Source organism: Dreissena polymorpha, chromosome 1 (assembly GCF_020536995.1).
Source record: "Dreissena polymorpha isolate Duluth1 chromosome 1, UMN_Dpol_1.0, whole genome shotgun sequence".
In the NCBI taxonomy this organism is placed as follows: domain Eukaryota; kingdom Metazoa; phylum Mollusca; class Bivalvia; order Myida; family Dreissenidae; genus Dreissena; species Dreissena polymorpha.
This window is the reverse complement of record NC_068355.1, coordinates 123,876,863-123,901,877: the sequence shown is the minus strand read 5'-3', so window position 1 is coordinate 123,901,877 and position 25,015 is coordinate 123,876,863. Positions and strand designations below refer to the sequence as shown.

Here is a 25,015-nt window from a genome sequence, read left to right as displayed (position 1 = left end):
AAATATCAAGTTGCTATCTTCAATATTGCAAAAGTTATGGCCAACGTTAAAGTTTTTTTTCGGACGGACAGACTGACATACTGACGGACAGTTCAACTGCTATATGCCACCCTCAAGGGGGCATAATAAAACAACAATTATCTAACAAAGTATCACAGTCCAATTTTAAGCTCAATAATGACTTAATCAACGAACTATACAGGTTAACATGTAAAATGGTCACAGCAAAGCATATTACTATTGTATACCACAAAATATTGACTTAAAACAACAAATATTTGCCTTGCTCTAAGAAAATGGGGCTTAATGTATGTGACAAGTGTCGTCACAGATTAGCCTGTGAAGTCTGCCCAGGCTAATCATGGACTACTTTTTCTTCTTTAATGGATTATATTTTCATTTAAAGGAAGTCTCTTCTAAACAAAATCCAGTCTAGGCGGAAAGTGTTGTCCCTGTGCGGCCTGTGCGGCCTGTGCAAACTGCACATACTAGCTTATCTGGGACAATCCTTCAAGCAAATGCATTAGGCCCTGTTTCCAAAGAGAGAGGCTCGTATACTTCCCTACATAGCCAACTCCATAGCATGCACTTACATATGGCATGCACTTACATATGGCATTTCCCATAACAACAACTCGATGCACATTATTTTGAATTATGCCATAAAAAATAAAGGCCACCATTTTCACCTTTTAACAATAGAAAAATATTGCCAAACCAATTACTTTTTCTGAGTTTGCTATATTGATGCATTCAAAATTCTCACTTACATGTACCCACTTTGGCCCATTTACCTCAAATGAGACCACTTATGGTGACAAAACAAGATATAACAAAGTTAATATAACAAGTAAGAACTGTTTGTTGTTGATTTTGTTTACATTGTTAATGTGAACAAAGTCAATGACAAAATGGTCTATGTAAACCATTCAACCCCCTTGGCCAGGCCACTTTTAACCCCAGCAGAATAAAATTTGATGCACCCAATTAACCAAATAATTATAAATGGAAATGCTTTCTCTTTGTTCATTTCCAGCAGCTTACCTAACATTTCATTAGATCCTTCCTTATCTTATGAAAACAGGATGTAAATTTACAAAGCCAAACAGATTCACATAAGGTTTTCCATTCAACATCAACAAAAATAAATAAATATACATGTTTATATATATATATATATATATATATATATATATATATATATATATATATATATATATATATATATATATATATATATATATATATATATATATACCCTATCAACAATAAACTGGCCTTTAAAAATGCACATTTTCAAAGAACATCACACTTTTTTAATTAACATCTCTCGTTTAAATGCCACTAGACATGTTCCCAGATTTATATAATTTCTTTTTCATTCTTTTGCATAGAAGTAAAAATATAAAAATATAATGATACTAATCAACAGTAAAGTTGTTTTATTTACATATTTTATACATGGATTTCCAATGAATACTTTGTAATATTTTGCATAATGATGTAACCTATATCAAAGATAACTTAATGCATGTAACCACATTCATTAGTTAATTATCAAGGTCACATTTGCAGGAAGTTTAGAATGGCTCACCATGACATATGATACATTTACATATTCAGCACAAGTTATGTTAAATATTAATCTTGAATGCTTGTGGTGACATATGATACATTTACATGTTCAGCAAAAGTTATGTTAAATATTGATCTTGAATGCTTGTGGTGACATATGATACATTTACTTGTTCAGCACAAGTTATGTTAAATATTGATCTTGAATGCTTGTGGTGACAAATGATACATTTACATGTTAAGTTTGAATGCTTGAACTGCACAACAAACTAAGTGTTAAACAGAAATGGGAAAATGATTAAACAAAGATACTGATTGGTCAAACACAAACAGAGATACTGATTGGCCTATCACAAAAAGAGATACTGATTGGCCTATCACAAAGATACTGATTGGTCAAACACAACCAGAGGTACTGATTGGTCAAACACAACCAGAGGTACTGATTGGTCAAACACAACCAGAGGTACTGATTGGTCAAACACAAAGTCAACCACATAACGAGGCTAAATTATTCTTAAACATTTATCGCCCTCTTGGCAGTTTGAACGGATGATTAAAAAATACTTCCATAACTGTACAGTACACATTGACATAAAGAACTGATTAAGAATTGATTTTCAAGTACTTAAAAGTGCAGTGATAACCTTATTTTCATAGACAAGCCATATACACATTTTGAGAAAACATTAATGTAGATTATGTAATTTGGAAATTACTAAGTAATATTTGCTGAGTTTCCATGACACCACACCATGATGTGGAAATCAAACAAAATGAATAAATAACAATCATAAGAAACAAAATTTGATGCAAAAGACCGTAATGATTTTACTTAAATGTGGCAAAAAATGGATATTGCCTTACAGGTAAATTTCAGATAAATATTATTAACCTCTTGTGCGCACAAATAACACTTTTAAACTTTCTCTAAACCATATTGGAAAACCTGAGCTATTTTGTCAAAAATTGATTTCCTCGTCTAACGTCTGTCACTGTTTTTAAGAAAATAAACACTGCATTTACACTTCCACATACGTTTTAGAGATTTACAAAATGTCAATCTATATAGATTCATCAGGCTTACACAAAAGAAGTACATCTTACCATTATGTGAATTAACAGAATTTAATGAAAAACACATACTTGATATATATATGTAATAAAAGTAACATGGTGAGAAAACATTAACTTTTGATATACAATATGATCACGGAAGAAATGATTGAAAGACACAAGTAACCATAACTACACAATAGCTTATATAATCTGAAAATAACAAAAGTTTTATCACAAATGTGTCTAATACCTCTGCACTACTTTCATAGCAATGGTCAAGGGCAAATAACTCTGCTATGTATGGATCAAAAGGCATGAAAAGGGTGGCATTATATACGTTTCAATTTAATTGCTTGAGAAAAGTGTAAGTAGTTTGCTACACAAACTTTTGTCACATTATTCTGTCTGACCTACTAACCAACAAACCGACCAACAGAGTAACTCCAATATGTCCTTTCTTAAAATTTGTATGAGGATATGAATTTTGTATCAACAATCAATCACAACCCAAACTTATACCATCCATTCCTTTAACAGGTCACTTTGATTTGTTGGCAATCTTCTAACATACCATAACAAAACAAATCAAATGTAAAACATGAATAAATTTAAACTAAAACAAGAGGGCTAAGTTCCAAATGAATATATGTAATAGGTACTGATACAGGTGCTTGTTACATGCACACTAAAACTTATATTTCATCTTGCAGGAAAACCTTAACCGGCCTTTAATAATTAATAAATTCGACATAACCCTACTAAAAAGCTGGAAAAAGCGTTACATCTAGGATGGTAAAATATATATTGATAAGCATGTTTTTTCAAGACCTTAAATGTTGGAGTACCTGTTCCCTCCCCTGCTGCTAGTGCTGCTACTCATCTGGAGGTGGTCTAACAGGGGACCAGAGTCGCCCCCCGTCAGGGCGGGAACCAAACGGTAACAAACCTCCGACGTTCGTGTCGCCCGGCTTGCTGTCGATCTGCTGCTTCATGTCCTTCATGAGTTTCTGAGTCTCCCTGATGATCACGTGCGGGTCCAGGGTAGCGTTGGCAGTCTTGTAGGTCAGCTCGTTGAACGGAAACACTAGAAAGAAATCTCCTATCCTTGGCGGAGGGCATTTTGGTAATGACTAATAGTCACTGATCTTTGGCTCATTTTAGCATTAGATAGTTGTGTTTCTGTTCTTAGGGACAGACTAATGAGATCTTTCTCACCTTTTACTATTGTTGATACTCTCGACCATGATTCCCGAGGTTTTCTGCTTATACCCAAATCACTTCTGACACTAATACTGCCACGTTTGGAATGTAAACGCGATAATGATTTCCTCGATACAGATCTGTCAGGAATCTTTTTAGTACTTGCTTTGTTACTGTCAAATTGAGGCAATTTGCCAGGCGCTTTATATAATGGTAGGTATGAGTCGTTCCCTTTAGCAACTCCTCGATTGGACACCTTTTGCAATGAGATAGAATTCAATGTTGGCCTTAAGGACTTAATTGTGTACACTTTTGTTACCCTTGAGCTCTTTGCAGCCTCTTCAGATGGATCCACTGAATTTGTTTCCATTTTCTGAGCATGGTTTTTAAATTTCCATGGCGAGTTTCCATATGTATTTTTGTCAGAATTGTCTGAAAAACTTGAATATGCACTGTCCGTAAAACTTAACTTCTTATGCCCTGCATTGTCTCCCTTCCCTTTCGCATCAGTATCACTTACCTTTTTAGCCTTTTCTTCCAACATTTCCACCAATGTCACCTTGCTCATTTCTCTATCATATCCAGAGCTGGACCTTATCATTCCCCCAGATCTGTTGTGGTTCTGTGGACTTGATGCTCCACGGTCACAATTCAACCTGGACATTTGAGCCTCTTCAAAATCACTCAAGTACTGATCATCTTCGTCCTCTTCCACAGCATGAACCAGGGGCAAACCAAAACACGGTTTCTCATCATTAGTGGAAAGCAGCGACAAGTTATCTTGATGTATAAAGGACACTGTCTCCTGTTGCGATAGCACAATTGACAATGTGGAATTCATCCTTTGCATGCTACCATGATTACTGAGCCGACTTGAGCTGATAGTTCGTTCCAGATCTTGTCTGTTATTGTTGTTTATATTGGCTGATGCTCTACCCTGTGTTCTTTTATTTCGTGAATTGAAGGTTTTATCAATACTGCCTCTATCAGCATCACCCTCTCTGAAGTTCACCATATCGATAAGGCAATGTAGCATGGGTTTCTTTACTGCAACATCGATCTGCGTGTCATTATTCAAGGCTGGGCTGTAGTTCACCTCCAATAACCATGGCTTCAACTTGTCGTCAATCAGAATGTCAAAACCGTATAATTCAAAACAGTTTCGCTGCTTTGGAACCTGGGGCGCCTGAACCAGTAGTGTTAAAATTATTATATTGATGATTCTGGCCCAAATCATGCGATCGTCAATGTTGCTTTGGTGAAGGTAGTATCGTAACTGGGTCACAGTCCACTTGCATCCAGGTCCAACACGCTCTTTATCTGTTTGGTACTGGGGCCCATGCTTGTTGATTGAGGTGTTTGTAAGATGCGAGAAGATATTGTTTAGTGCTGACAGGTCAAACTTCTCAGTGCTGAATCGCACTATGCCCTCTTCGTACACATAAAAGGTTAACGGATGAAAAGATGGAACTGCAACATACAGTCGAATATCAAACTTATATCCACCTATCAGCAAAGGATTTGCGACATACTGCTGGACTACTGCATTGCAATTGTATTGCAATTCTGAAATATCTCTAAATATGAAAATTCCACGACCTCTTGACAGGTCAGCTGGTTTGCATATCCATGAAAACAAATTTGCATCGGTTTTAGATTTCAGTTTGCCATACTCGGCAACAAATCTTGTGTAATCATTTGGCAAATTAAAAGATAATGGACTGAAATTATACACTCCTGCCCCATGGACACCTCGCATACGTCTGATGTTACGAACCAGGCAATCCTTTCTGGTAATTACTGTTGAGTTTGGGTAATGATTAAGCCTCTGCCAATGGAAAACATTCTCATAGTCACGCAAGCGAAATCGTGAAGTTCGCCACCAGAAGTTCCAATCAGACTCATGTTGGGTCTCTTCCTCGTATTCTTGCCAACCTCTTTCTAAGAAAACCTTAAGCAGAAAGTAAAAACGTCATTTTATCATCAGGGAACTTACCATAAGTCTTTAGAATTTAACTTTCAGATTTATCTCCCTTAGTAACATTAAGGTAAAGAACAATATGTAAATAATAAGTGTATATATCAAAAGCTTTTAATATCATTTAAATGTGAACAATAATAACTTTTGGAAAGACATAAAAGTCAAAATTATGGATTTTATAAACACATTTTCTAATTTATAAGAGAAAAAGAAGACATTGAAATTTTTTTTTTACTCTTGTCACATTAGCAGATTTTTAAAATACTTTTTTTTAACTTACTCAGGGACTTTTATTTTGGTTGTCCCAGACAATCAGACTACTTTTAATGTGGAGCCCTTATTTATATAAGAGTTTTTACCTGTCGAACAAGTTCTGGTCCCTCACCAAAGTCATTGAGACGAAAAACCAAGGGGTGCTTAACTGTTCCCTTCGACATATTAAAACCGCTGGCTTTCTTGTGTTTAAGGCATTATCCATCCCTGTGACCTACATCAGTAAAATACTGAGATTAAATCATAGATAAAAACTGCTTGTGCTTTTTAAATAACAAATTTTTCAGTGTATTGTATACATAAAACACTATAATACGAATAAGAGGCAAATAATGTGCAACATAAATTAGATAAACATTTTTTTTGCCAAATAAATTATTTAAACTTTCAAAAACTAATTGTCCGAATTTGGTTATCCGAAAGTTATGGCGACGACGAATTGGCGATATTGGAAGATATGGTGATAACATTGTATGCACATTTAACACACGTATTCTTAAAATATTATTAAAATGTTTTGCAAATCACAGATCGTTGATTATCATTGATACTTTCATACATTGGGAGATATCCTTGACACAATCACGGTCTTCCTTTATGTTTACATCACGTGACCTAACAACCTTAAATGGCAGCAAGACATTTCGAACCGCATATTTTCGACCCACATTTTCATACTGTAGTTATTTTTTGTTGTTGCATAAGTTAACATTTAATGTCCTTAAAAATAAGATGAAATGAGTTCGTTAGTGTAATGATTAATATCTCGTTCATCAGCTAGCAACTGGTACCATTTTCATTACAAAATCACGCAATACACTACCATTATCTACACATGATCACGACACAAACATGATCTCATTGATGTTCTAGAAAAATGCTTCTGGTGAACTTTTTACTTAAATAAGCAAAAATTCGTTGAATTGGTGAATATTATAATCCAAAACAAGCGATATTTAGTCAATTATTGTAACATTTGATATCAGTGTGTGATTTCTATTTTAATATCTATATACCCATACAGTTTAATGTTGAAATCTTGTACCATACCTTGTATAAAGCCCTGAAAAGTTACACCATACAAAAAGGACAATAACTCTCATTAAAGAAAGTGTAGGGTAATGGTTCTTGTGCACACCACTTCTCATTGATATCTATACCAATGAAGTTTTATGCTGTATATATAGTATCTGTGGAAAGTTACATCATGCAAAAACAACAAAGGGCAATAACTCTTATTTTAAAATTCAAGGGTTATGTAACTTATAAATGGCACTTCTCCTCATTCATATCTATACACCCATGTTGAAATCTTATATAGTTTCCGAGATTTTAAAGGTCGTGACAGACGGACGGACAATTCAAAAAATTATATCCTTTCGCCTTTGGCCAAGTTCTCTATAGTCCAAAGAGAACCATGCTGATTCTTGCGCCCAACAACAAGTTATAACTGGGGCATTTGTAGCATAATCAATCTGTTCATATTTGGTTAAATTATCAGTTTCATTTTATATATGCATACAAACTAGTCATTGCCCTTAACAGTTCTTTTACAGACACGGTTGTCTTAAAAAAAATGCATCCACATTTGTATTTAAATGTGTGGCTGAACAAACCAATGTTGATAACATGGACAGTTATTGCTGTCAATAAATGCCTTTCTTTATCCCTACCTATTTAGACACAATAACGTTACGATAGAAAGTGAGTGACAACAAAACGTTTTCAGGTTGATCTACACCAATGATTTCAAGGAGTAATTGCCTTTTAATTGGATTAATAACGAGCAAATTCGTTTAATTGATATCCCCTGCCAATATGCTTCTGGACACAAAATTTTATACTTGACACTCAAAGAAGCATTTTTTCAAGATACAAAGGGCCATAACTCCATTATTAACAGATGGTGTACTATGCCATTTGGCGTGCATCATCCTCTTATACATATATATACTCATACCAAGTTTTAATGAAATCCGCCAAAGCACTTCCAAGATATGGCTCCGGACGGACGGACGGACAGATGGACAACGCCAAAACAATATCCCTCCCCTTATGGCGGGGGATAATAAGCCATTTTCCAATAATTTTTTTAGAGTGTGAACTTCTGAAACATTTTATTTATTAATCTGGTGAACTGTATATGCACTGTCCTTACATGCACACAACGCCCCATTGCAGCAAAAATGTACCGTGCCTTCTAATTTCAATGTCACGTGGTACCTTTTTGCACCAAGGGGGCGATAATTGTCAGGTTGTTCTACTCCAATGAATTTTCTGAGAGTTGTTGATCTTACGTTTTAAAGAGACATTTTTATTTTATTGATGTGCAAGATCTATGGAACAAATAAGCCAGTTTGAATAACAGTAATTGGCAAGCCATCCTACCAAGGGTCATAAATATATTTCTGGCCATTCCAGTCTGTTTTAATTTCAAGGACTCATTGCCTTGTTTTCTCATTTCTATGCTTACAATCAACAAAGACCATAATCCAGGAACATCCATCAGTTGCACTAATAATCTTGTTTTAAATTTGCTTCAAATTAGGTGTTGCTTCCATGCAAGTAATAATTCTGACTTTGTTTCCTTTCAATGACATTTGATCAAAACATGTGAAATGATCCCTTTATCACATACAAAAAATTAAGTTGTACAACAATACATGATCTGTTGTTCAAATTTATTCATAACATATTAATATGCTACACAAAAACAGTTTTCTTTTTGAATGAAGTACATGCATGAGTTTATTTGTTGCTGTATTTTCCCTGCCCTTTATGCTTCTTATTTGTCTTCATTCTGCTCTTTCCAGTTTTCCTGTTCGACTGTTTTGACTCTGTTTCCTCACTCTCAGTTTTCCCGTCTGCATCCCCAGTTTCATGTTTGGATATAGCCGACTGATCCATGGGGGTTATGATTTTACCCAGGTGAGTAACAACCTTTGGTTTGACCAGCTGTTTGAATACGCCCGCCGGGTTCCACGTCCTGCCAATAGGTGCCCTGATGCTCTTCTCAAACTGGTCAGTGTTGCAATACGGGAATGGAATAGTCTCCACCTAAAAAATACCACACGGTGAAATGCTGGATCTGCTTTCTGGGAAAACAGGGCTTAATGCATGCACACAGTCTGCTCAGGCTAATCAGGGATGACACTTTCTGGTGTAATGGTATTTTAAATTAAAAGAGGGCCTGAAAGGCCCAAAGTCGCTCACCTGAGATAACAAGATATTATTGGGATAAATCTTCTGACCAAGTTACACGAAGATCGGAAAATAAATGTGGCCTCTAGAGTGTTAAAAAGGTTTTACTAAAGCCATATAAGGAAAAATGCCCCGCCCCCTGAAAGCCATGTTTTTCAACCAACCGGCATCATTTTTGAACTCGTCCAAGATATTATCGGGATGAATCTTCTGACCAAGTTTCATGAGGATCGAACTTTAAAGTGGCCTCTAGAGTGTTAACAAGATTTTTCTATAGCCATATAAGGAAAAATGCCCGCCCCTTGGAAGCCATTTTTTTTCAAGCAAACATAATTATTTTCAAACTTATCCAAGATATCATTGAGACCAATCTTCAGACCAAATTTCATGAAGATTGGACAATAAATGTGGCCTCTAGAGTGTTAACAAGGTTTTACTATAGCCATATACGGAAAAAATACCCCACCCCTGATGGCCATGTTTTTAAAGCAACCAAAACCATTTTCGAACTCATCCAAGATATCATTGAGACAAATCTTCTGACCAAGTTTCATGATGATCGGAAAATAAATGTGACCTCTAGAGTGTTAACAAGGTTTTACTAAAGCCATATGAGGAAAATAGCCCCGCCCCCGTGGTGGCCATGTTTTTCAACCAACCGGCATCATTTTTTAACTCTTCCAAGATATTATTGGGATAAATCTTCTGACCGAGTTTCATGAAGATCGGACTATAAATGTGGCCTCTAGAGTGTTAACAAGATTTAACTATAGCCTTATATAGCCATATTAGGAAAAATGCCCCGCCCCTTGGCAGCCATGTTTTTCAAGCAAACGAAATTATTTTCGAACTCATCCAAGATATCATTAAGACAAAACTTCTGACCAAATTTCATCAAGATTGGAGAATAAATGTGGCCTCTAGAGTGTTAACAAGGTTTTGCTATAGCCATATAAGGAAAAAATGCCCCGCCACCTGGCGGCCATGTTTTTTCAACCAACCGGCATCATTTTCAAACTCGTCCAAGATATTATTGCGATAAATCTTCTGACCAAGTTTCATGAAGATTGGACAATAAATGTGGCCTCTAGAGTGTTAACAAGAGTTTCCTATAGTCATATATAGCTATATAAGGAAAAATGCCCCGCCCCTTGGCAGCCATGTTTTTCAAGCAAAGGTTACCATTTCTGAACTCATCCAAGATATCAGTGGGACAAATCTTCTGAGCAAGTTTCATCAAGATCGGAAAATAAATGTGGCCTCTAGAGTGTTAACAAGGTTTTACTAAAGCCATATAAGGAAAAATGCCCCGCCCCCTGGCGGCCATGTTTTTCAACCAACCGACATCATTTTCGAACTTGTCCAAGATATTATTGGGATGAATCTTCTGACCAAGTTTTATGAGTATCGGACAATAAATGTGGCCTCTAGAGTGTTAACAAGATTTTGCTATAGCCATAAATAGCCATATAAGGAAAAATGCCCCGCCCTTTGGCGGCCATGTTTTTCAACCAACTGACATACTCGTCCAAGATATTATTGGGATGAATCTTCTGACCAAGTTTTATGAGGATCGGACAATAAATGTGGCCTCTAGAGTGTTAACAAGATTTTGCTATAGCCATAAATAGCCATATAAGGAAAAATGCCCCGCCCCTTGGCAGTCATGTTTTTCAAGCAAACGTCACCATTTTCGAACTCATCCAAGATATCATTGAAAAATCTTCTGACCAAATTTCATGAAGATTGGACAATAAATGTGGCCTCTAGAGAGTGAACAAGGCAAATGTTGACTTCGCACTACGGACAACGGACGACGGACAAAAGGTGATCACAAAAGTGAATTCTCTTGCTAACAAATCCAGTTTAGGCGGAAAGTGATGTCTCTGATTACCCTGTGTACTCTGCATCAAGACCAGTTTTCCAAGAGCATGACTTACTTATAAACTATTATATCAATAAATATATTGAGAGGGCATTTGTTTGTTTATCATGTTATAAAAAAACATATAACCATAATCCATGGGAAAGCAAGACAATGTCATTATTTCAAGAGCGTTTGCCTTAAGCAATTAAATAAGGAACGCAACACAGCAAATTACCAATTTTATCTCTTTTACATGCTTCCGTATTTCACTACTTATTAGCTTAAAATAAAGTTTGCAGTGAATTAATGAGAGGAAAGACAATACATTATTGATGGATGAAATGATGCGGGAGCAATCAAGTTCAAGTCTGAGGACTACATGTTCTCACCTGATGCTTCTTTAGGGCATCATTTTTCTTTTCATTGATGATGACATGTCCCAGGAACTGATCCTTTCTCTGCACAACTGGAGCCTTTATAGTGAATCTGTAGATCGAGAAAGATTGATTAATTTTCACATTGGTAGAAGTTGTTATCTGGCTACACATGAAAAGATTGCTTCAATTATGATGAGCTAAAAGATATTGATCAAAGATGTTGTTTGCCCCAGCAAGTTATTGAATGATTTTATATAAACATGAACTTTGTTTAAGCAAAGTTAAAATGGCTTTTGCAACCAGCATAAAACCATTATGCTGCTAATCATTAACTAAGGGTTGGAAATGAAGCCTTTAAAACTTCGATTAAGTAAGAAAGGTATTTAATTAAATGTAACTTTCTAAGGGACTACAAATGCGTCAAAAAACGTATCTAATGGGTAAAGGGTTAAATAAGAGGGTCTTGATGGCCCTGAAGGGCTCAACCTAGCTTTAGGTAAACTAATTGACAAAACTTGGCCTTGTGACCTAGTTTTTGGACATATGTGACCCATATTTTATCTCAGTCTAGATATTATAAGTATTACAATTGTGACCAAGATTCATCAAGATTGAGTCATAAATGTGGTTTCTAAATTTTTTTAAAGACTTGAACTGGTGACCTAGTTTTCAGATGCACGTGACCCAAAATATTCTTAGATATTATCAAAATAAATATTCTTACCATGTTTTATTGAGATTGAGTTATAAAAGTGGCCTCTCAAAGGGTTACAACGCTTTTCTGAGATAAGACCTGGTTTTAAACTTGTTTGTAGACGAACATGACCAAGGTACAAACTCGGACTAAATATTGTCAATAAAAACATTCTGACTAAGTTTAATCAAGATCAAAGCATAAATGTGGCTTCCAAACTGATAACAGGGTTTTTCTCTTATTTGACATAGTCTACTTATTTTTGGATCACTTGAACCCGATTTCAGCTCAGCCAAGACATTGTCATGATAAACATTCTGACCGAACTCAATAAAAATTGAATGTTTCACTCATAAATGTCTAGAGTATTGACAAGCTTTTTCTTTACTTTGACCGTATTACCTAGTTTTTTTTCCTTACATGACCCAGTTTCATACTGCCTAAGAGTGTTTACAATGTAATAGTTGACCACAGACTACACACAATCGACAAAGGGATATCACAAAAGCCCACCATGAGAACATTGTGCTCAGTTGAGCTTATAACAGACAGGGTTAATCCACTAGTACATGTACATCAATATGGTGAATGCTCAGTCTTGGACGTAACCCACTCGACCGTCGACCGAGTCGATTGATTTTTGCGTCGGTCGAGTGAATATTTCTAGCCGGTAGCCCGATCGGTCGAGTGCTATTTTCGTGTCCGAACTTAGTAACAAGTCCGAAATAGCTTCACATAGACTCCTCTTAAATCTGCATCGGTTATCTCCGTTAAGCACTCATTGATTAGACGCTTATCCAACAGTGTTGTGAGTCGATCTCGCGAGACTATTTAACTATTATTATTACTGGGTGGAGAACTCGCTGCGATTTATTTATCTTAATGTCTTTTCTGCGATTTTAGTGGGCACAACGCACAAACATCAACCGCAAAATGAGAATGAAAGTAGCAACAAAACAGTCAATGGAACGAAAATTATTTATGCTGGCACATGTCTTGTAGACAGCGTCACATTACACGCTTTGCATCAGAGTTGCAAAAATGACCATAGAACCGGTATAACTGACAAAGTGACAAATTTGGATGCTGCGTGCGCTAATTGATTTCAAAATAGGTATAATAATTGACCATTGAGACGGCATAGAAAAACGGCGTGTTTGTGGCACGTCTTCGGTGAAGAAATGAAATTACTGTATTAAATCCGGATTTAACCGGTCGATTTTGAGATGAATGTAAATCCGATGAGTTAGTTTAAGGGGGTAATTATTTCTGCTTTTTGATGGTAAACGGCTGGCACTGACATGAGCATTAACTGTCGAAACATCTTCGCTACTTTCCGAAAACCGCACCATTCTACGAATGTTGCTAATCATAAATGTCCGCCATCTATAAATTATCTATTGGCAAGGTAAAGCACTGCAATATCATACTTTAAAACAATATGTCAACCGAATTATATATTGATTGCGTATTTGGTAGGTTACTTAATATTGGCTTTCATCTTTGGCAGTCAAACAAAACACATATTTTATTTCATTCGAAAAAGACGTATCTCGACATATTTTCGGACAGTCGTTTTCGGATACGGTATGTTTCGTCGATTTTAATTTATTTCCAACCACCTTTATAACATTTTTATAGAATGACGAATACACATGCGGGCCGCATGATGCGGTGTTAGGGATGGTCTGATTGATATAATTTCGCATTGTACTCACAAGAAATTGCACATAGACAAAAATAAAAAAATAACAATAATCTTGGGCTCGAGGGGCTCTGTCCTCTATTCCCTTTTTATCCTACGGTCTCTGAATCTCTGCTACCCCTGATATATATTATGATTACAACCAGTGCGAGTGTTTTTTTTGCATTGATTTCACTATGCTCATAATGTTGGTCACAATTAATGTTTGCATTGTGTCTTTTATTGACTGGAATATAAGAAATAAATGTTTAGATATTTGTTAATTTATTGCTTTTTATATATTATATCTCAGTAATTTGCTTAAAGTACAAATGGTCATTGACTCTCCTGTGTTATTATTATGATTCATACAAATTTGATTTTGACTCTTGAAAATTTGGTCCCAATAGTCATTGACTCTTGAGATTTGAGGTCTAAGGAAAGCCCTGTCAATACAAAGATACATGTAATTACAAATGCAACAAAATTATAACTTTAATTCAAGCTACTTAAAATTGATTCGGGCTAGTGAAATTTCCAAGCTGGTAGCCCGACCAAGCTAGCGCCTAAAACAAATTAATGCCAAAGACTGAATGGTAATCAATTCTTACTGTTTCTTCTTCCTCTTAGAGATACTGAGCCCTGCCCCGCCCCAGTCCCCCCAGCCAGGCAGGGCGAGGCAGATGTCCTGGGGTTGACCCGATCGCACTGCATCAGACTTCTCCGCTGCAAACTCTTCAATGACGTCGTCGCTCGCAAAGGCCTCGGCAATGTTGACCAATTGGTCATCGTCCTCTTCATTCACTGAAAACAGCATAAAAGACATACATACTGGTAAATGCATACAAAGCAGCTGCAAATACGGTTATAAAACAAATGACTACATTTTAAACAACAAATTACCTACCCATATTTTAGACACGCTTAGATTGAAATAAATGCATAAAGTGAGTATACTTTGAATTTTTAACCATCCTTTCCAGGAATGGGGCGTGTAAAAAAAATAATGGGGAAGGTCCTGGTAAATGATTTTGGCAAGATTTTCAATAATGACCAATAGCCCCTTTAAATGGTAGTAGTACACATATCTTATAATTTCTAAAGGGTATTACTGTATTTGCACAATGAGGACAAGTATATACCCCAAAACCCTTCTAATCTAGAGCTCAAAGATGACCTAATAAAAACTCTGACATACCCACAACATCTGGTTTGGAAGAACTCTGTCGAAGGTTCACATCCACGGTGAACAGCTTCTTAGGGTCTATGTTAGTGTCTGCTTTAGGTTTGGACTGTTGGTGGTTTCCAGACTGGAAATGTTTTTTTTTATGACGTTTTCTTTGTTTCTTTTTTGGAGCTGGTTCATTTGTAGACTGACCAAGTGCCTCGTTAATAAGTGCATCCATATCTTCCAGGCTTCTTTTTTTAGAAGGTTCTTCACATAGACTGTCATCAGAATCAACCATACCTTCTTCGCTTTTTCCACTTTCACTGGTTTTAACAACAGCCTCCGCAGCTAACTTTTCATCTGACTTGTGTGATTTCTTCCTTTTTCGAACCTGTTTTAAACGAATCTGTTTTCTGTTTGTCTTGACTTCAGTCTCAGGTTCTTTACTTTCCTTGAGCTTATCAAATATGCCATCAATTGCATTATCAGAATCGTCATCACTATCATCATTTTTCTGATGTTGCAAGTCTGTTGAAGTATTACCACCAATTATACTCATCCCTTTGTCATCATTTTTATTGTCCATAACATCATCAACAATTAATGAATGTCCAACGTTTTCTGCATTGTTTTCTTCTAAATGACCAATTCCTTGCTTCAGTTTTATCAAGACATTTGGTCTTGACATCCATGGATTTCTACTATCAACGAAAGCAGATCCACCAGCTTGTTGGGGTTCTAGGTCACCACTGTCTGACTCTTCATCACTCGACTCTGTGGCTGCAAGTTTCTGTGTGATTTCCCTACTTTTCTGCAGCATGTCTTGTACTTCCTGTCTGGCCTAGAAGTGAAACACAATTACTGTCACATGTCCAAAAGGAATGATGCTTACAAGCTCCATATTAGCATACTTTTAAAAACAAACAGACAATGTACACCTCAATTAAATTGACAACAAAGCAGCTTTACAATTGTTCATTCTTAACATTTTCCTTTTAAAACTTTATGATTGTTGTAATGCTAAATGACACTGAAAAATATTTCAAACAATTATAAGATTTAGTTTTTGGAAGATCTTCTAAAACTGGCCAAAAACATATGAATGTAAATACAGTCTACTCTCGTTATCTCGAAGTCGGCAGGAACAAGAAAAAATATTGAGATAACGAGAGTTTGAGATATCCGATTATGCCTTTTCACAGAAAAATTGAGACGAAAATTTACCTTGTTTTAACACCTAAATACCTGCTAAGTGGTCTAACTAAAGCCGTCACCATGTGGCATAATATCCCTACCACCCTATCTATTACCTGATATATACGTGTGTTTACGGGGCAAGATTAAATTTGCTATGTAAATGCTTCAAATGACGTTTTAAGTGTTACAGAATTGCATGAACACATGCGGTTATCATTTTTCTAAACTGTCGAGTAAACATCCGGTAATGTTGCTATTTAAAGTTATGGTGCAATTGACGTCCAATCAAGAACAGGGTTTTCCATCTGAACATGCGTAAATTACGTTCCGGAATACTGAACTGTACATGTACAATGATGTAGTTTGAAATGCAAAATTCAATCGATTAGATTTTCAAGTTAGCCATGATAATGACTGTTGGAGTTCAAGGATAGAACAACATTCTGCAAATTTGCGACGGTTTATATACGCAAAATATAACTCAATGCATTTTGGAATCTTGTTTATAAAAACAATTATTCTTTCGGCAGTTTGGCAGGCTGTGTAATAATTGCAGTTAAAATGACAGGCCTAACTCAAGTGTTAATCGCAAACGGTATCACACACGTGTGGTTATTGATGCAATTAACAGATCAATTATCTACGGCACAGTATCGGGAGCAGCCGGGCGAAGCGGGACGGCCAAGTATCAAAGAATTTTTTTTTTATCACCTTTGCCGACACTGGGACAGTTATTCGCACTTCGAGATAAACCACAGTATATACATGTAAAATTGGGACTGGGAACACATTTTTATATCGAGATATAGAATTATTCAACATAACGAAAATCAAGATATGCAATACTTATTAATATACCGGGTAAATAAAGAAGGAAAAAAGTTGGGACATTGAGCTTACTTCCACATATTGAGATATCTGATGTCGAGATAACTAGAGTAGACTGTACTACTTTTTCATCATCAAGTAAGTAAGTATGTAATTGATAGCATTAATTTTTGATAACAACAAAACCTCTTCCGACAAAAAACATAATGGTGTTTTTTCCATCATTTAGGGAAAGGGGCCAGGGCTCTTTGAATTGGGAAAAATGGCCTTGCTTTGACCAAAATTTCAAAAATGGTCAATTAATTTTTTGGTTAAAAATACTTTTTAAATTAAAAATGTCTGTTCAATATTATATTTACAAAGATTCAATTCACAATGATGCATACAGAAATTAACTGAATGCTGTATTTTACTTACAAATAATTTTGTTTTGTTTGCTTGTTGTTGTTGTGTTCTCTTTTTTTTTAGGGGGGGGGGGGGCGGTTGAGGGTGTTGGTGGGGGACATTTGATTTGGAATTTTAGGCAGACATTTTGTAAAACAAGAGGGCCAAGATGGCCCTAGTTCGCTCACCTGAGAGGAGTAGGTTCATTCAATATTTACCAAATGTCAAACTTGACCTATTGTCCAGACAAACATCATGGTCAAGTTTCATCATTATTTAATCTGCCAGTCATGATCAATGTACCTATGAAGTTTCATGATCCTAGGCGTAAGCATTCTTGAGTTATCATCCGGAAACCATTTTTCTAGGTGAGTCACCGTGACCTTGACAGCCATTGTGTGAATACGTTTTTTGGCACAGTGACCTTGACCTTTGACCTAGTGACCTGATAATCAATAGGGGTCATCTGCGAGTCATGATCAATATACCTATGAAGTTTCATGAACCTAGGCATAAGCGTTCTTGAGTTATCATCCAGAAACCATTTAACTATTTCAGGTCACGGTGACCTTGACCTTTGACCTAGTGACCTGAAAATGAATAGGGGTCATCTGCGAGTCATGATTATTGTACCTATAAAGTTTCATGATCCTAGGCATAAGCGTTCTTGAGTTATCATCCAGAAACCATTTTACTATTTCAGGTCACCATGACCTTGACCTTTGACCTAGTGACCTGAAAATCAATAGGGGTCATCTTCAAGTCTTGATTAATGTACCTATGAAGTTTCATGATCCTGATATAAGCGTTCTTGAGTTATCATCTCGAAACCATTTTACTATTTCGGGTCACCGTGACCTTGACCTTTGACCTAGTGACCTGAAAATCAATAGGGGTCATCTATGAGTCATTATCAATGTACCTATGAAGTTTCATGATCCTAGGCCTAAGTGTTTTTGAGTTATCATGCGGAAACCATTTTACTATTTCGGATCACCGTGACAATGACCTTTGACCTAGTGACCTGAAAATCAATAGGGTTCATCTACGAGTTATGATCAATGTACCTATGAAGTTTCATGATCCTAGGCCTAAGCGTTCTTGAGTTATCATCCGGAAACCATTTTTCTATCTAGGGTCATCGTGACCTTGACCTTTGACCTAGTGACCTGAAAATCAATAGGTGTTATCTGCGAGTCATGATCAATGTATCTATGAAGTTTCATGATCCTAGGCATAAGCGTTCTTGAGTTATCATCCGGAAAACATTTTACTGCTTTTGGTCACTGTGACCTTGACCATTGACCTAGTGACCTGAAAATCAATAGGGGTCATCTGCGAGTCATGATCAATGTATCTATGAAGTTTCATGATCTTAGGCATAAGTGTTCTTTAGTTATCATCCAGAAACCATTTTACTATTTCGGGTCATCATGACCTTGACCTTTGACCTAGTGACATGAAAATCAATAGGAGTCATCTGCGAGTCATGATCAATGTACCTATGAAGTTTCATGATCCTTGGCATAAGCGCTCTTGAGTTATCATCTGGAAACCATCTGGTGGACGGACGGACCGACATGAGCAAAACAATATACCCCCTCTTCTTTGAAAGGGGGGGGGGGCATAATGAGAAACTGCCCCCCTCTCAGCAGCCATGTTATTCAGCTGACCGGAACCATTTTTGAACCCAACTCTCGTATCAAGGAAACAAAAGTTCTGAGCAAGTTTCATTAAAATTGGGCCAAAAATGTGACTTCTACTGTGTTCAGGTTTTCACTATATACATATAGAGAAAAATGCCCCGCCCTCTGGCGGCCATGTTTTTTCACCAATCCTGACCATTTTCAAACTCGTCCGAGATATCAATAAAACCAATGTTTTGACCAACTTTCATGATGATTGGGCAAATATTGTGCCTTCTAGAGTGTTAACGAGGTTTCTCTATAGCCAAATAGGGAAAACTGCCAGCCACTATATACATATAGAGAAAAATGCCCCGCCTTCTGGCGGCCATGTTTTTTCACCGATCTCGACCATTTTCGAACTCGTCTGAGACATCAATTGAACCAATGTTTTGACCAACTTTCATGATGATTGGGCAAAAATTGTCACTTTTAGAGCGTTTACAAGGTTTCTCTAAAGCCAAATAAGGAAAACTGACCCGCCCACTGGCGGCCATGTTTTTAAACGGATTGGAACCACTTTTGAACTCAACCAAGATATCATTAAGACAAACATTTTGACAAAGTAACATGAAGATTGGGCATGAAATGTGACTTCTACAGTGTTTACAATGTTTTTCTTTTTTTTTACCTAGTGACCTAGTTTTTGGCCCGGCACAACCCAGTTTCGAACTCGGCCGAGATTTCATTAAGACAAAGCTTCTGACCAAGTTTCATGAAGATGGGACAAGAAATGTGGCCTCTAGAGTGTTTACGAGCAAATGTTAACAGACGGACGGGTGGACGGACATACGACGGACAAAGACAGGTCACAAAAGCTCACCCGAGCAATCAGGTGAGCTAAAAAAATACTTTTGGATATTGGGAATGGGCTGCATAAAAGCCCATAATTTTACCTAAAAACACATTGAACCATAGCTTTTTTTGCACAATGACAAGAACCGTTTTTGTCTCAGTGCAGTGAACAATGGTAACATAACCATCAACACAATAACTATCTGTACAACAAACTCAACGACAAACATAACCCCCCACAGTACCTTTTCGTCAAACTTTGCATAGATCATCTGTCGTTTGGCAAACTTGGTTCCCCCTCGGTGTCTCAGACTCATGCGCTCCTGTACGCGGTCCTTCTCCCACTGTGTTATCTTCTCCAGGAAACTCTCTGGGTCCTCCTTCTGCAGGGTCTCCAGCAGACGCTTCTCATCCTTCAGCTTCTCCTTCTTGAGAATGCGATGGAACCTGATTATGAATATGGTATTGCTCATTTATGATGCCGCTTCTCCTTCTTGTGAATGCGATGGAACCTGATCATGAATATGGCATTGCTCATTTATGATGCAGCGTTTGTTTTGTGCCAAATATTAACAAGAGCTGTGTTTGTGAAACACAATGCCCCGTACTGCGCATTGAAGCCATATATTTGACCTTTGACCTTGAAGGATGACCTTGACATTTCACCACTCAAAATGTGCAGCTCCATGAGATACACATGCATGCCAAATATCAAGTTGAAATCTTAAATATTGCAAAAGTTATGACCAAGGTTAAAGTTTTGGACAAACACACACGTACAATGACAGACAGGCCAAAACAATATGCCCAGGATCGAATGAAAAAGTACCAGTGAGCTGCCAATCGGGAAAAATCAATGCGAACAAGATGTGTTTGTGAAACACTATGTCCCCATATATGACGTTTGACCTTGAAGGATGACCTTGACCCTTCACCACTCAAAATGTGCAGCTCCATAAGATACACATGCATGTCAAATATAAAATTGCTAGCTTCAATATTGCAGAAGTGACATTACATGAGCAATTTTGACCAATATATTTGACCTTGCAGGATGACCTTGACCTTTCACCACTCAAAATGTGCAGCACCATGAGATACACATGCATGCCAAATATCATGTTGCTATCTTCAATATTGCAAAAGTACTCATCAAATGAGCGATTTTGGCCACATATATTTGACCTCTAACCTTGAAAGATGACCATGACCATGACCTTTCACCACTCAAAATGTGCAGCTCCATGAGATACACATGCATGCCAAATATCAAGTTGCTATCTTGAATTTTGAAATATTGCAAAAGTGTACATTAAATGAGCGATTTTGACCCATATATTTGACCTTTGACCTTGAAGGATGACCTTGACCTTTCACCACTCAAAATGTGCAGCTCCATGAGATATATATGCATGCCAAATATAAGTTGTTATCTTCAATATTGCAAAAGTTATTGCAAATGTTAAAGTTAGCGCAAACCAACAGACCAACCAACCAACCAACAGACCAACAGACAGGGCAAAAACAATATGTCCCCCACTACTATAGTGGGGGACATAAAAATTCCTGATATTTGGAAAATTTGCTTCATGACATTTTTACATAGGGAATTCTGGGTCTTTTATGCTAAATATTTAATTGCATTTACCCATTTTAATATTCTTTAACATGCCTTTTTGCTGATTAAGTTCATTTATGATGGAACCTGATTCTGAAAATGGTATATCGTATTAATGTTGGAACCTGATCATGTATATAGCAAAGCTCATTTATGATGGAAGCTGATCATGAATATGGCATAGCTCATTTATGTTGAATCTGATCATGAATATGGCATAGCTCATTTATGATGGAATCTGATCATTAATATGGCATAGCTCATTTATGATGGAATCTGATCATGAATATGGCACAGCTCATTTATGATGGAATCTGATCTTGAATATGTCATTGCTCATTTATAATGGAACATAATCATGAACATGGCATAGCTCATTTATGATCGAACCTGATCATGAATATGGTAAAGCTCATTACCCATAAACCTGATCATGAATATGATATCACTCATTCAAAATGGAACCTGATAATAAATACGGTATAGCTCAATTAAGCAATCCAATGATAGATCACTACATAGCTTAAACACCAGGATTTTGTATAAATCGGAAGAAGCCAATTTTCCAAGTGTGGCTGTTCATTGCAACATTTACTAAAATTAAATAATTGTTCAATTCATGACAAAATTACACAGTATTTTGCATTTGCTAAAAGAGTTATATCTAAAAGCTTAAATGAGTTATAACTTGATTTCATAAGTGTACTTAAATTTCAGCACTAATTTATGGCACAATGAAACATAATTGCTCAACAGCATACATTGAATTAAGTATATTCTCATAAATTCCACCATCAAATGAAAAGACAAAAATCAGAATATAATATAATAGGGATAGATATTAGGGGCCATTGACTATTTTTCTTTTCATGTCCTTTGGCTTAAAAGTATTGAAAGAACAAGGGTTGTCAAAATGTTAGTGTTTAACCCTGAGTATTATTTTCACGTACCTTTTACTTTTGATTTTCTTCTGTCTTTTTGCCTTGAGTTCTTTGTAAGACAGCAAAGCTCGATGCTTCATGAGTTCCATTCTGCGTTCTTTAGCCTGCAACACAAAAGCACATTTTCTAGGTTATACCATATGAGTCGGGTTCTGAGAAAACTGAGCATAATGCATGTGCGTAAAGTGTCGTCCCAAATTAGCCTGTGCAGTCCGCACAGGCTAATCAGGGACAACACTTTCCGCCTTAATTGGATTTTTGCTAAGAAAAGACTTCATTTAAACGAAAATGTCATAAAAGTGGAAAGTGTTGTACCTGATTAGCCTGTGTGATATGGAAAGAACAAAACATAAGACACAGATGCTCTCACATTCCATGTTTGTCTCAAAACAACATTTGTTTACAAACAAGCTGTTTGAGGCAAAATGTGACTTTTGACGTCTAAGTGTATGTGACTTTTGACGTCTAACTGTGAAGTTGACTTTCAAGGTAATGAGACCGTTGGTACAAGCAACACTCAATTTCCTCGTGGTTGTTCTTTTTAATTTGCATGATGAATGACAAAACCACAGTTGTTTTATCTCACCTTCAGATAGATTGGATTTGTGCACAGTAATTTTAAAATCCACAAAGATATGGCATGGCAATGTTGTGGTTGAGACAGAAAATTTCAAGCTATTTATGACCAAATTTTGAAGTTTGACCTTGACCTTAAAGGTTTGGTGACGTGTATACACTTGAAATGGTGTCTTATGATTGTTAACATTTGTGCCAACACATTTCAAAATACATCTGTATATGACTGAGACTGGAATTTGCAAGCTTTTTTATTCCCACATTTGACCTTCGAGCTCTAACTTTGACATTAACCTTTGAGGAAAGAAGACCAGTTTTACACGTGACATGTTGTCTCATGATGGCAGTCTCAGCAAAGGTAATAAATCCATTACTGGGGAAAATGTCTTATTTTTAAAACTTAAACCGGCCTGTCACCGTGTATGAAGGCCAGTATTCAACTAAAACATACTGGACATTTTACATTTTTAGTTGTATTGTCTGAGGTCCAACTGACTTTTGTGGAGACAGTGATGGTGGACATTTCAAATTCATTAAATATATTTCAATGTCATGGCAGAGACAAAAACTTTGCAAATACAAATGAAAAGTGGGACTTCTTTATGCAGCCATTTTCGCAAAGGGCGAGGAGCATACATGCTTTTTAGGTGAATAATTAATATGTTATACCGGATGCATTTTATTACTAAATCCACTCAAGCTTTAAAAACAATCAATGTACATTATATTAAAAAAGAAGTTCATCATATATTTTTTAATATGACAGCAGCCATGGTGGTATTGATTTTGTGATTGCCCACTAAGGAAGCACTGAAGTTACCTCTCTAAAAAGACACCACCAAGTTCATGTTTCACCAATTCAGGGACTACCCTACGGGCGACTATGAGCGATAATTTCGCTCTTACGCCCGTGATTTCGCCCTACAAGCCCAGAAAAGCGAAGATAAAGTCGCCCGATTTTTTTAGTAAACAAGACCGGAAAAGCGAAAATCAAGCCGCCCGATTATTTTTGCTAAGGCGTGCTACCGCCCGCAGGCGATAAGCAAGTTTATTGTTTGTTGTTTATCTAATGGTGACACAATTAACCCCCCGCACGGATCGTTAATTGACCGTGACAAAGAAGTCCCTTAATAATGGTTGCTATAACAACACACTCGTGCCTCTTCGCGCGTGCCGCATGTTGTCTACTGATTACGTTATAATTGACCAGTCGCCAACTCCGCCCACATTTTGTCGATCAGCCAATCAGATATCGATTTTTCACACACCCCTCAGCAACGCTTATCTCGCCGCCATTTTGTCCGACAAACAAAGCGCGTTGTACATATGGAATGGACGTAATTTTTAAGAGTTTACACAGATTTTATATCAAATGCATGATCATTACTGTTCGATCATTATTCAAAATTGTAGGTGCTATACATACTTTATAAAAGGTTATTATTTTATCTTTATTTCTTGAGCATATGAACGAGTAATGAGAAAACAAACACAATAAATAGTTTAACCACACCAGGTGTGTGTTCTATAAAACGTGTTATACCGTTTGATGCACAATATTATTAAGCAGTTTTCGCAACATAATATAATTGCCACACGTGCGTATTAATCTCACCGTAATACCAACATTTCATTTTTTGATAGTGAAATGTAACAGGTTCGCATTAAACATAAATGAAATAAAATGCATATTAGACTATCTGTTAATGAAACCACGAAATTAGGCCTGTATTAAATTATGGTTACAATCAAAATTTAATTTATAAAAAATCGGTGTCTTTTTAAAAATAACACAATAAAACAAAGATCTAAACATTTTTAATAAACAAAAAACCCATCATGATATGGATATGTCATTTGCATTTAATAAAAATATTTTCAAAATTATATATGAATAGCCACCGGGTTCACT

General features: G+C 36.5%; 2 protein-coding genes across 2 annotated transcripts in view; both read right to left on the bottom strand.

The window, feature by feature from the left end:
- Nucleotides 1–1,226: 1,226 nt before the first annotated feature.
- LOC127848343 (tubulin polyglutamylase TTLL5-like) lies at nucleotides 1,227–6,308 on the bottom strand. Its single transcript, XM_052380766.1, is given in 3 exon segments — nucleotides 1,227–3,753; nucleotides 3,756–5,785; nucleotides 6,175–6,308. Coding segments are annotated over 3 exon segments (2,355 nt in total). The 5' UTR covers nucleotides 6,253–6,308; the 3' UTR covers nucleotides 1,227–3,506.
- Nucleotides 6,309–8,755: 2,447 nt separating this feature from the next.
- The window catches only part of LOC127848740 (U3 small nucleolar RNA-associated protein 14 homolog A-like), a 31,726-nt gene continuing 15,466 nt past the window's right edge, over nucleotides 8,756–25,015 (bottom strand). The window contains exons 5-10 of the mRNA XM_052381361.1: nucleotides 22,537–22,631; nucleotides 20,214–20,415; nucleotides 15,110–15,920; nucleotides 14,523–14,715; nucleotides 11,546–11,642; nucleotides 8,756–9,145 (exon numbers count right to left, since the gene is read on the bottom strand). Of these exons, the coding sequence (XP_052237321.1) occupies nucleotides 8,837–9,145; nucleotides 11,546–11,642; nucleotides 14,523–14,715; nucleotides 15,110–15,920; nucleotides 20,214–20,415; nucleotides 22,537–22,631 (1,707 nt within the window). The 3' untranslated portion in view covers nucleotides 8,756–8,836. The remainder of the gene's footprint in view (nucleotides 9,146–11,545; nucleotides 11,643–14,522; nucleotides 14,716–15,109; nucleotides 15,921–20,213; nucleotides 20,416–22,536; nucleotides 22,632–25,015) is intronic.